Here is a 13,571-nt window from a genome sequence, read left to right as displayed (position 1 = left end):
ACTAATTAACTGCCCACTTTTCACTATATTAACATCAGACAGTAGTCTAGAGTAGCACTTTCCTCCAACCAGGTACAGCTTCAACAGTCTCCATGCTGTAATCTCACCTTGTACTCCAGGACTGTACCACTCTGAACGTCAGAGGGAGGCTCCCAGGAGACACGGATGCTGGAGCTGTTGCTGAGCTGGACCACTGACACAGCCTGCGGGGGAGCACTCAACACTGGAAGGATGTGAATATGGAAAACTGTTAGTCAACAAGACCCAGAGGATCAAAAAGAGTCTTTGGTCAATAAAATTGATTTTCCTATACGCATGTGCTGTACTAGAGAAGCATATAACAGCATTGATTAGAGTCATTTTAGAAGCAAAAAAAAAAACGTTACTAAATTCTAAGGAAAATGGATTCTTACTGCCCTTGCAGCGACAATAAAGAAGTCTGTAGGCATTGTACACTACTTCAGAGAGGGACGCTCCTGCATCCCGCTGCGTATCTTACCCTCCTCAGGGGTGCGTAGCAGCACCAGGGGGCTGTCCAGTCCCTGCAGCTCGTTGAAGTAGGGAAGGACCTTCACCTCATACTCTGTGTCCGTGCGCAGGTCTGATAGGACAGTGCTAAGCTCAGGCCCCGCCTTCACATCCTGGACCAACCAGACGCTGCCAGTGGAGCGGTACAGCAGCCTGTAGCCCTGCACATACTGAGACTGACGCGCCACCTGGCCAATGACAAAACACAGGAGGAGGGATATAGAGGTGGGTATTGATCTACTCCGAGATATTATAAAGTATGTAGCACAGTATAAAGTAGCATATTGTTTCTCCAGATTAGAATAATCAGTTTTACTCACAGTCCAGGAGACCTGGGCACTGGTGGGTGATAGGACCACAGGCTTCTGTAGGTAGACAGACACCTCCCCTAGTTCTCTCTGCACCCGTCTGTGGTCCACCCCCTGCTCTGTAGGACTCCCATCTACAACAACAAAGAGAGAACTGCACTCAGAAGAGCCTGACATACCACACTGCACTCAAAACAGCCGAACATCACATAACACTTTACTACGAAACAGTTCAAGTGATTATGCACATTATATGCTGTTCTGTGCCCATACTGACCCTGTGTCCTGATGGGTTCAGAGATGGGGCTGGGGTCACTCAGACCGTAGGAGTTGACCGCTCGGACGATGAACAGGTAGACAGTGTTTGGGTACAGGCCAATGACCGTGTGCTTCTCCTGTTTCACGCGGTCAGCTACCGTCTGCCACACACTGCCAACAGATTGGCTGGAAAATAACATTTATCAATTACAGGTTGAATTCTGGTAGGATTGTCTGGCCTTGTCCTTATCCTGATATGAGGACTCGGCTAGCCGAACGAATGGGCTAACATACTCCCTTAAAATAACTTGAAAAACAACAAAAAAGTGACAAGTACTGTTTGACAATTTTGAGACGCCGTAGCCAGTATGCACTTCCTCAAAATAGTCCGAATTAATCTACGATAACGCAAGAAATCTGTCATTAATTTTTGTTTGTGTTCAAACAGACGAAAAAACCCTTACCGAAGTCCAAAACGAACCAACTCTTCCGAACTCTGACCTGCTCCTTAACTAGGTGTCATAGAAGATCTGCATGGCAATCTGCCCTCTACTGTACTCCAACCCCCTTCAAGACCCCCCCCCCTCAAGCATCCCCCCCCTCCACTCTTCTTCCATTAAGGCCTGTTCGCCAGTCCTAGGAGGGTTAGCGGAGGAATAATAGGATATGTTTCCATCCGGCAGATAGCTCTATTTAAAGACTGTGCTCTGTTAGATGAAGTTTTAGGAAAGCAGCTAACAGCTACCCATGGGAATGTCTCCTCTCAAACTSTGCTGTCAGTCTCAGTGCCAATCAACAGGCAGCCTGTTGGCCTGTCTGTGTCTGGCTCTGCCTGTCCTGAGCCTCTGACCTCTCTGCCTGTGATGAGAGCTCTCTGGCTGGTCTGCCCTTCCATAGCCCCAGGTCAGTGCCGTCCAGGACCATGGGGAAAATGCTGCTTTTTTTCCCTTTATGCAACTGATTCTATGATTCTCTGCTCCAGAACGCTTTATGCTTTTATTAAATCTGCCACGGCTCGGTTTCCCTTCATGTCGTTATTTCCTGTCCCTGTAGCACATGTATGAATGGCTTAGTTAAACCAAATGGACATTCTCTGTATGTGAATACAATACACATCAAGAACACAACTGATATAGCAACAGACTTAGTAAGCATTGAAATTGAAATCCTCTATTTATATGGTGCCCTGCAGAGCCATGTATTAAGAGAGGTTGGGCAATGCAGTTTGCAAATATATGGCTCTGGTACCCAGTCCTTGCATGTYATACAGTACCTAAAGGCCTCGATGATGTAGGAGGTCACAGCGGCCCCACCCTCATGGGGGTTGGACTGCCAGGTGAGGGTGACTGTGCCCCTGGTCACCTCCGTCACCACAGGCTTCTGGGGCGGCCCTGGCAGCTGGATGGACTCTGACACCCGGGGAACTGATGACCCAGGGGCTCCATCCTCTGGGACACGAACAGGGATCCGGCATGAGATAACATGAGACACAGTGGTGGGGTGTGATAATGGTACCGGGATATAGTGGTGTGTGGTCGTGTACCGTATAGTATGAGTCTGTTGATATTCACACACAGTAGTGGTGAATACTGTAGCTAAAGCAGAAAAGTAGGTTTCCGTATAATGTAATGTATAATTTGAAACCAGTGGTTTTTGGTTTTGTGAGGCGCTGAGAGAATTGTGTGTGTGTGTGTGTTTACCTCTCATGGTGAGTGTCCCACTCCAGCTTGACTCGCCCGTGGCGCTGGACACCACACACGTGTACATTCCCGAATCCGTATCCTAGCAACAGATGTGCATTTTAGCTCCCTTACACGAGGAGAGGGGACCCAAAACATTGGAACCATGGTGCTTTAGATACTGTGTTTGCTAATCCAAGTGGAGCCAATCCCAGTGGATCTCCTCTTTTAACTATTTAATAGCTTTTTTGTTCACTGCTTTGCTGCCTGAGACTCACTTTTAGAAGTTTAAAAGGTAAAAGCTTTTATGATATGCCACTTTGCCACAAAGCAGACATCACTCAGCCACAGCAGCACTAGGAGTCCTGAGTGAACAGTAGTCTACATGGTCTAGCTCACAGGTGTCAAACTCATTCCACAGAGGYCTGAGTGACTGCGGGTTATCGCTCCTTCCTTGTACTTGATTCATGAATTAAGCTCAATTATTAGTAAGGAACTCCCCACACCTTGTTGTCTAGAGCTTAATTGAAAGGAAAAAAATAAAACCAGCAGACACTAGGTCCTCCATGGAATGAGTTTGACACCCCTGGTCTACCTGCTCTCCTTTTCCACAGTACTGTATACATGCTTCACTGGCCCAATGGTGCTACCAACACTGGGCTGGCGGAGTGCCAGTCTACTGCAACCAACATAAATTCATGTTAGATTTGACCTCTGGTCAAATGAACTGGTAGCATGTGGACAGATGAACTCTGTGTGAGTTTAACCACTGCTGAAATATTGAAGACTAGGAGGGGCATCGCTAGGCTAAATATTTTTAGTCTCTCTTTCTCCCTCTAGAACTGGTCCTCTCCCTCCCTCGTGATGCCAAGCTAATGCATCTCTTCTGTTCCATGGAGCGCAGTGGCATGGCATATTTCCCCCGCCTCATTGATGCATTGGACTTTGTGTTAATTCTCCAAGTTTGCTGAGCACAAATGCTGAGCATGACAGAGAGAGAGACAGAGACAGAGACAGAGACAGAGACAGAGACAGAGACAGAGACAGAGACAGAGACAGAGAGAGGAGAGAGAGGAGAGAGAGAGAGAGAGAGAGAGAGAGAGAGAGAGAGAGAGAGAGAGAGAGAGAGAGTTGTGCCAGAGATGTAATTAAAGGCTTTGAGATCGTTAATCATGCGTGGCCACAGTCAATTATAACAAACGATGCTGCACTCCCCGCTCCGCACGCCCACCTCCAGTGAGGCCACAGCACAAAAGGGCCACTGACTGGTCTTTCATCAAAGCAGAACACATTTACAAACAAGTCCCTTCATTAACATTACACACTGCATAGGCACGTAATCACACCGGAGAGGTCTGTTTGAAATTCAGTTTCACCTGAAATGCAGAGAGGTATTTGTAATGGAGGAGTACATAAAAACGTTGGTTGGTTGCCCTCTGGCATTGGGGAAAGTAAAAATGTATAGATGATGGATGGCATCTGTCCAGCCGCGCAATACTCATTTATTCATGAGGATCAAAAGACAAATCGGATCCCAGACATATYTTTATTCCATGACATCATACAAGTACCTCAACATTAGTGATCTGCAGTGTCCCGTTCTCCATCAGGTTCATGCGGGGGTCGTCCTCCACAATCTTCTTCCCGTCCTTTTCCCACCCGATCCTTAGTGAGGGTCCACCAATCGCATGACAGTGAAACTGGGCAACGGACCCCAGAGCCAACGTCTGATTGGCTGGGCCTTGGCGGATTATTGGTGGAACACGGTGTGAAGGACCTATGGGGGAGAGGGAATAACCGACAGGACATTAATGTCAGTGTGTCCTGTCACACACGCTGTAATGTCCACTCTATTTGACAGTGGTTATGTAGAGCTGTCAGAGCCTATCTGCCAATCCATACATGCATGTTATAATATCAATGTATTTGTACTGGGCTCCCCCCTCCCAGTACCATATTCCTTCCTCGTCCCAAAGTAACCCCCTCAATCCCTCAAACTCACCCCCTTCCACCTCCAGCAGGGCTTTGGTCAGGACACTTCCTGCTACACTGATGGCCTGGCAGATATAATACCCAGAATCCTCTGGGTGCACGTCGGTGATGGACAGCTCTCCACTCATGGACACAGAGTAGCGGCCGGACTGGGAGAAGTGCTGGCCAGGAAACAGCAGCATCTACACACACACACACACACASAGAGAGAGTGAGAAAGAAACACTTGCATCTTAGCTAGTGATGAATCAGAGATGTACTTTATGCATGCATTATACAGAATAGCAGGAGATGACTTGGGACTTTTGTTTTGGTCTGTTGGCTTGATGTGAGGTGACAGACGCTTTACACACGGCCAGAGTGATGAGAGGGAGATGGGCATGAATAGGGGGAAGGGACATCCTTCCATCCATCTAATTCCTGTAAGAGGCATAGACTCTTATAGACTCTCATAGAGTGGACCAGGGTTATAAACTCACAAGATAACCCAAAAAGTACAGCAAACCGCTTCACAAGCAGGGGACCGACCAGGCACCACAACTATCACAGACTAGAACACAATGAAACTTATTCAGAGCCTCAGGCCAACTTCCCCTGCATGGACCTGAGGGTTAACTCCTCTACCACAATCATCTAGTCAAATAAAATCTAATTGCATTTGTCACATGCGCTGAATACAATAGGTGTAGACCTTACCGTGAAACACTTACTTACATCTTTATTGTTCTCCCGCTGTTATCAGAATGTATTTCTATTAAGTTATAATGACAGAAGGCGTTAAACGTAGTGTTTCTGTGCCTGTTTCTGTGCCTATTTTCCTTCTCCCACCTGATGTAGCTCATCCGAGTCACCCCTCTACCCTTCCTCCTTCATCGGTCTGCAGGCTACAGCGACTTCCTCGCCAAAGCATTCCCCGTCACTCTTTCCAACACGTATCAGTATTTGCATTTCACAGCCAAATGCAAATGAGCTCCCTCCCTCATTTCACCTCGGCCAACGTCTCTTCAAGAGCCCGGGCAATCATGAAAATAAGTGAGAAAGCGCTGTTAAATCTAACGATTCCCGGGTTTGTTTTCAAGCTGAGAGAAATCAAATGAGTCACCACCTAACAAACATGGTGAGAAAACTATTTATCTGCTGCTGATCAAAATAACGGACTGTTGAGCACAAATAAGGCTAAAACACCACAAAATCCTACTGGTCCCGTGTGGCTCAGTTGGTAGAGCATGGCGCTTGCAATGCCAAGGTTGAGGCTTCGTTTCCCACGGGGGAACAGTACAGGAAAAAGGTTTWAAAAAATGTATCCACTTAAAAACAAAGTAAATTTGTGAAAAGTGAAAAAGGCAAAGATCATTCTGGAAAAAGGTACTGACTGCAATATAAATAGCTCACTCCATATTGATTCAGTGACATAGGAAGTTGAATATCTACTTGGCGTACTGAGGAGAGGGAAAGTTGGCGGTAGATGTTTCTAGTATACAGCTGATTGGGTGGCCTGTGATGAGCGGACTAGTTTGCCAAGTCGCTCTGGATAAGAGTGTCTGCTAAATGACTAAAATGTACATGTACTTCAAATGTGACATAAAACATCACTACTTTGTTGATCAGTTTAAAAGTGCCATTTATCTACAACTACACATGTTGTAGTGTGTACAGTTGGAATTTTCTTTAATTCTTTTAACCTCTTTACAAGGTATTAGTCTTTCATTTTTTAGGGGGTAGTCTTTATTGGTCTCTCTCTGTCAGGAAGTGACACTGTTACCTGGCTTCCTTCTTTCTTCCAGAAGATGGCAGGTGAGGGGTTTCCTCTGGTGCCACAGCGGAAGGTGACACTGCGCCCCTGAGCCGAGATCTGGTCCCGGGGGTTAATGGCGATCTGTGGGGGCACTGGAGAGGAGAAACACTCGTTTAGGAGATTCATCCCGCCTCCCCTGCATAATCAATACCTACTCAGGAATGCCAGAACAGTATTGATTAAACATTTAGCACTACCCTTTTACTCCATGATTTGACTGCTGTCACATTTAACCCTCATGGTTTCCCTTTCTGATTAATCTGCCCTCTCATTTTCACATTATCCAGTGATAACTTTGATGCTTATCTTTTATACTGAGATGAGCCATCATCTAATTCCAATCAAACTATTGTGATGGTATTTGTGGGTTTACTTTGGAGTGATATCAGTGAAAATGAACTGGCGGTCAAGTTGTGTGTTATGGCCACAGCTTGCTTCTGATCCCATCACATCGTCTTCCTATAGACATTGACTGAACAACGACAGCACTGACTTCCCTTCCATAGACTCTGAGCTCTCCTGCTGTTAATCTTCTCAGCAAGCTTTTTCCCTGTCTTCTCTCTCTCACACACACACACACACACACGATCAGGCTAAATCCTTAAGGGAACAGAGTCATCTGTGTCGTGTCTTGATTTTCTCACTGAGGGAGAACACAGCAGATCTTCCCACGTCAGAGATGGAGCACACACACACACACACAGCCAGAGAGCGACTGACTTTACTACACTAACACCAGCCAGCAGGGGGATGTAACAGGGAACCGTGCAGAGAAACTATGTTACTAAACAGTCATGTGGTTTATGTTCACTTCAAATAGTCATCAGAGTGGACATGTAACAGAACTGCCTCTACCTTTTGATATTTAGATTTGTTTTTTACAATGTAAAAAAAAAAAATACATCAAATGAATAGTGGTATTTTCATTGGAATAATTACCCATTTAGAAATCATGGGTTTCTATGGTAACAAACATAACAGTATGTCAATGAATGTGTGAACTTTATGTCCTCATACAGTATATCAACACACTTCTTTAATAAGAGTAAAAACAGCAGATGTGTGTGTTTGATAGCATTCCTTAATCTGGTACACATTAAGTCACTGTGTCAGAGCGCAGGCTTACTTACTGCACTGCCTGAGTGCTGCAACGGGCCAGTAGTAAGTCATGTTACAGGCTCTTTTATACCATTAGGTGCTGATGATACTGCATGCATTAAATATCACAACCCCGCCACCCTAGCTTTAAAAATACATTTGAAAAACAATCTACAAAGTCAGAATGGTGAATTACAGAATGGGCCGACATGGATGGAGGTACAGTGAGAAACATCATGTGGGGGGGGGGTAAAATGAAACTGGATAAGTTTTCATCAGGACTGACAAAAGCAAATGGAGGATGAAGTCAACCCCGCTGCCCACTCAGCCAACACACACACACACACACCAAACACTGCACGTCTTATTAATAGTGGTCCTGCTCTCTGGCACACCATCTCCCAAACAGCTGTCAGAGGGAGTAATCCATACGGTTTAGCATAAGCTTCTTTCAGTGGAGTTGAAGAGAAGAGAGCACAGCACAGATACATTGATATTCCAACACATCCAGATGGATGGGAAGAGTTCTGACAACTCCGCATGACCACTGTCAAATGAAGTGGACATACAGTGCCTTGCAAAGGTATTCACCCCCCTTGGCATTTTTCCTATTTTGTTGCATTACAACCTGTAATTTAAATAGATTTTTATTTGGATTTAATGTAATGGACATACACAAAATAGTCAAAATTGGTGAAGTGAAAAAAATTACTTGTTTCAAAAAATTCTACATTTAAAAAATAAAAAAACGGAAAAGTGGTGCATATGTATTCACCCTCTTTGCTATGAAGCCCCTAAATAAGATCTGGTGCAACCAATTACCTTAGTCACATAATTAGTTAAATAAAGTTCACCTGTGTGCAATCTAAGTGTCACATGATCTCAGTATATATATATATATATATACAGTGGGGAGAACAAGTATTTGATACACTGACAATTTTGCAGGTTTTCCTACTTACAAAGCATGTAGAGGTTGTCATTGATTTATCATAGGAACAAGCTTCATACTGTGAGAGATGGAATCTAATACAAATCCAGAAATCCATGTATATTTAAGTCGGTATTAGCATTTTTATGAACATACATCACAGTACTTGATCACCTAAACCGCTAGAATTCTTAATACACAGACCTGTTTAGTTTTCTTAAGAAACCCCTCCTGTCTCACTCATTCCTGTATTAAGACTGCACCTGTTTGAACTCGTTACCTGTATAAAAGACACTGTCACACACTCAATCAACAGACTCAAACCTCGTCCACAATGGCCAAAGAAAGCGGTTAAGCGACACAGGATAACTTGTAGACTGTACAAGGTGAGGCTACAGGACAATAGCATAAGTAACAGCTGAAAGCAACAGAACTGATGGACCATACTGGATGTGAAGAAGGAGAGAAGTTAAGATGACGGTCAACACCCTCGGTCTGGGGTCCATGCAAGATCTCACCTCGTGGGGCATCAATGATCATGAGGAATGTGAGGATCAGCCAAAGAACTCCACGGAGGACCTGGTCAATGACCTGAAGAGAGCTGGACCACAGTCTCAAAGAAAACCATTAGTAAACACTACGCCGTCATGGATTAAAATCCTGCAGCGCACGCAAGGTCCCCCTGCTCAAGCCAGCGCATGTCCAGGCCCGTCTGAAGTTTGCCAATGACCATCTGGATGATCCAGAGGAGGAATGGGAGAAGGTATGTGGTCTGATGAGACAAAAATAAGCTTTTTGCTAAACTCCACTCGCGCGTGTTGGAGAATAGAAGGATGAGTTACAAGAACACCATCCCAACCGTGAAGCATGGAGGTGGAAAATCATTCTTTGGGGATGCTTTTCTGCAAAGGGGACAGGACGACTGCACCGTATTGAGGGGAGGATGGATGGGGCATGTATCGCGAGATCTTGACCAAAACCTCCTTCCCTCAGTAAAAGAGCATTGAAGATGGGTCGTGGCTGGGTCTTCCGCATGACAACGACCCAGAAACACACAGCCAGGGCAACTAAGGAAGTGGCTCCGTAAGAAGATCTCAAGGTCCTGGAGTGGCCTAGCCAGTCTCCAGACCTGAACACCAATCGAAAATCTTTGGAGGGAGCCGAAAGTCCGTATGCCCAGCGACAGCCCCGAAACCTGAAGGATTGGAGAAGGTCTGTATGGAGGAGTGGGCCAAATCCTGCTGCAGTGTGTGCAAACTGGTCAAGAACTACAGGAAACGTATGATCTTGTAATTGAAACTAAGTTTCTTTGTACCAAATATTCAGTTCTGCTTTTCTGATGTATCAATATACTTATGTCATGCAATAAATGCAAATTAATTACTAAAAATCATACAATGTGATTTTCTGGATTTTTTTTTTTAGATTCCTGTCTCTCACAGTTGAAGTGTACCTATGATAAGAAATTACAGACCTCTACATGGCTTTGAGGTAGGAAAACCTGCAAAATATGTCAGTGGTATCAAATACTTGTTCTCCCACGTATAGTATATATATACTGCTCAAAAAAATAAGGGAACACTTAAACAAACACATGTAACTCCAAGTCAATCACACTTCTGTGAATCAAACTGTCCACTAGGAAGCAACACTGATTGACAATAAATTTCACATGCTGTTGTGCAAATGGAATAGACAAAAGGTGGAAATTATAGGCAATTAGCAAGAACCCCAAAAAAGGAGTGATTCTGTAGGTGGTGACACAGACACTTCTCAGTTCCTATGCTTCCTGGCTGATGTTTTGGTCACTTTGAATGCTGGCGGTGCTCTCACTTCTAGTGGTAGCATGAGACGGAGTCTACAACCCACACAAGTGGCTCAGGTAGTGCAGTTCATCCAGGATGGCACATCAATGCGAGCTGTGGCAAAAAGGTTGCTGTGTCTGTCAGCGTAGTGTCCAGAGCATGGAGGCGCTACCAGGAGACAGGCCAGTACATCAGGAGACGTGGAGGAGGCCGTAGGAGGGCAACAACGCAGCAGGACCGCACCTCCGCCTTTGTGCAAGGAGGTGCACTGCCAGAGCCCTGCAAAATGACCTCCAGCAGGCCAACAATGTGCATGTGTCAGCAATGGTCTCACAAGGGGTCTGAGGATTCATCTCGGTACCTAATGGCAGTCAGGCTACCTCTGGCGAGCACATGGAGGCCTGTGCGGCCCAAAGAAATGCCACCCACACCATGACTGACCCATCACCAAACCGGTCATGCTGGAGGATGTTGCAGGCAGCAGAACGTTCTCCACGGCGTCTCCAGACTCTGTCCCGTCTGGTCACTGTGCTCATGTGCTCAGTGTGAACCTGCTTTCGATCTGTGAAGAGCACAGGCGCAGTGGCGAATTTGCCAATCTTGGTGTTCTCATTGGCAATGCAAACGTCCTGCACGGTGTGGGCTGTAAGCACAACCCCACCTGTGGACGTCGGGCCTCATACCACCCTCATGGAGTCTGTTTATGACCGTCTGAGCAGACACATGCACATTTGGTGGCCTGCTGGAGGTCATTTTGCGAGGGCGCTGGCAGTGCTCCTCCTTGCACAAAGGCGGAGGTAGCGGTCTGCTGCTGGTTGTTGCCCTCCTACGGCCTCCTCCACGTCTCCTGATGTACTGGCCTGTCTCCTGGTAGCGCCTCCATGCTCTGGACACTACGCTGACAGACACAGGAAAACTTTTCCACAGCTCGCATTTGATGTGCCATCCTGGATGAACCTGCACTACCTGAGCCACTTGTGTGGGTGTAGACTCCGTCTCATGCTACCACTAGTAGTGAGAGCACCGCCAGCATTCAAAAGTGACCAAAACATCAGCCAGGGATAGGAATGAGAGTGGTTGTGGTCCACTACTGCAGAATCATCCTTTTTTGGGGTGTCGCTGCTAATGTGCCTATAATTTCCACCTTTTGTCTATTCCATTTGCACAACAGCATGTGAAATTTATTGTCAATCAGTGTTGCTTCCTAAGTGGACAGTTTTGATTTCACAGAAGTGTGATTGACTTGGAGTTACATTGTGTTGTTTAAGTGTTCCCTTTATTTTTTTGAGCAGTGTATATATATATATATATATAACCACAACACACACTACTGTTCTGAAAGGCCCCAGAGTCTGAAACACCAATTAAGCAAGGGGCACCACCAAGCGGCACCATGAAGACCAAGGAGCTCTCCAAACAGATCAGGGACAAAGTTGTGGAGAAGTACAGATCAGGGTTGGGTTATAAAAAAAATATCCGAAACTTTGAACATCCCACGGAGCACCATTAACTCCATTATTAAAAAATAGAAAGAATATGGCACCACAAAAAACCTCCCAAGAGAGGGCCGCCCACCAAAACTCACAGACCAGGCAAGGAGGGCATTGATCAGAGAGGCAACAAAGAGACCAAAGATAACCCTGAAGGAGCTGCAAAGCTCCACAGAGGAGATTGGAGTATCTATCCATAGGACCACTTTAAGCCGTACACTCCACAGAGCTGGGCTTTACGAAAGAGTGGCCAGAAAAAAACATTACTTAAAGAAAAAAAATAAGCAAACACGTTTGGTGTTCGCCAAAAGGCATGTGGGAGACTCCCCAAATGTATGGAAGAAGGTACTCTGGTCAGATGAGACTAAAATTTAGCTTTTTGGCCATCACAGGAAAATGCTATGTCTGGTGCAAACCCAACACCTCTCATCACCCCGAGAACACCATTCCCATCGGCAGGGACTGGGAAACTGGTCAGAATTGAAGGAATGATGGGTGGCGCTAAATACAGGGAAATTCTTGAGGGAAACCCGTTTCAGTCTTCCAGAGATTTGAGAGTGGGATGGAGGTTCACCTTTCAGCAGGACAATGACCCTAAGCATACTGCTAAAGCAACACTCAAGTGGTTTAAGGGGAAACATTTACATGTTTTGGAATGACCTAGTCAAAGCCCAGATCTCAATCCAATTGAGAATCTGTGGTATGACTTAAAGATTGCTGCACACCAGCGGAACCTATCCAACTTGAAGGAGCTGGAGCAGTTTTGCATTGAAGAATGGGAAAAAATCCCAGTGGCTAGAGCGTGCAATAGCTATGCACGCTCAAGTTTTTTTGTTGTTGTCGTATTTCACAATAAAAATATTTCGCATCTTCAAAGTGGTAGACATCTTGTGTAAATCAAATGATACACACCCCCCCAAAATCCATTTTAATTCCAGGTTGTAAGGCAACAAAATAGGAAAAATGCCAAGGGGGTGAATACTTTCGCAAGCCACTGTAAGTGTGTGACTACTGTACTGCATGCATGAGTGTGCCCTCGAGAACGTATATCAGTGTGTGTGTGAGTGAGTGAGTGAATATTTGTTTCTTACCATGGACCTGTAGCATGGCTGATGCCTCCGTCTTGCCCACGCTGTTCTCAGACATACAGGTATAAGTTCCCTCGTCCTCCTCTCTCACCCCGGTCAGACGCAGGCTGTTGTCACTGAGGATCTCAAACCTGGGACAGAGAGTCAAAAGTATTTGCATCAAGTAAACCATTGAGAGAAGGAAAGTCAGACAGAGTTCTGAAATATTTTCATGAACTAAACCTGGGAGAGATTAAAACAGAGTCAAAGTCTTTTCCTAAAGTAAACCAGACAGAAAGACCAGGGCTGTGTCAAAATACCCATACTTGCATTCTAAATAGTAGGCATTTTAGGTATGCGAAAATAGAACGTTTGATTGTATTTGAAATTTCGAGAATTCGAGTAAGCTTTAAATGCCAGGATGTTCTACTAATTTTGAGTTTTCATCTAGTAGAATTCACTGCACACTTTTGAAGAAGAGAATCGTCATTCCAGACTCATGTGTGTTTGACAACAGCTGATAATGAGATAATGGGACGCGCTGTACCCCAAATGAACAAATGGCGGGAATCAACGCAATTGTGCATTAGATGAGGCATTTTTAGGATAGGTGAGCCCAG

The 13,571-nt window shown here is 45.3% G+C and overlaps 1 protein-coding gene across 1 annotated transcript in view; it reads right to left on the bottom strand.

The window, feature by feature from the left end:
• Nucleotides 1-13,571, bottom strand: part of LOC111949384 (roundabout homolog 2) — an 86,006-nt gene that overhangs the window by 17,691 nt on the left and 54,744 nt on the right. Inside the window, exons 6-15 of the mRNA XM_070434197.1 lie at nucleotides 12,976-13,103; nucleotides 6,528-6,652; nucleotides 4,776-4,947; nucleotides 4,345-4,550; nucleotides 2,795-2,876; nucleotides 2,368-2,542; nucleotides 1,114-1,280; nucleotides 849-970; nucleotides 500-716; nucleotides 108-223 (exon numbers count right to left, since the gene is read on the bottom strand). Coding sequence (XP_070290298.1) covers nucleotides 108-223; nucleotides 500-716; nucleotides 849-970; nucleotides 1,114-1,280; nucleotides 2,368-2,542; nucleotides 2,795-2,876; nucleotides 4,345-4,550; nucleotides 4,776-4,947; nucleotides 6,528-6,652; nucleotides 12,976-13,103 — 1,510 coding nt within the window. The remainder of the gene's footprint in view (nucleotides 1-107; nucleotides 224-499; nucleotides 717-848; nucleotides 971-1,113; nucleotides 1,281-2,367; nucleotides 2,543-2,794; nucleotides 2,877-4,344; nucleotides 4,551-4,775; nucleotides 4,948-6,527; nucleotides 6,653-12,975; nucleotides 13,104-13,571) is intronic.

The sequence above is a fragment of the Salvelinus sp. IW2-2015 genome, linkage group LG22, assembly GCF_002910315.2.
Source record: "Salvelinus sp. IW2-2015 linkage group LG22, ASM291031v2, whole genome shotgun sequence".
In the NCBI taxonomy this organism is placed as follows: Eukaryota; Metazoa; Chordata; class Actinopteri; order Salmoniformes; family Salmonidae; genus Salvelinus; species Salvelinus sp. IW2-2015.
Note: the sequence above shows the minus strand (reverse complement) of the source record. Positions and strands in the feature narration are given on the sequence as shown.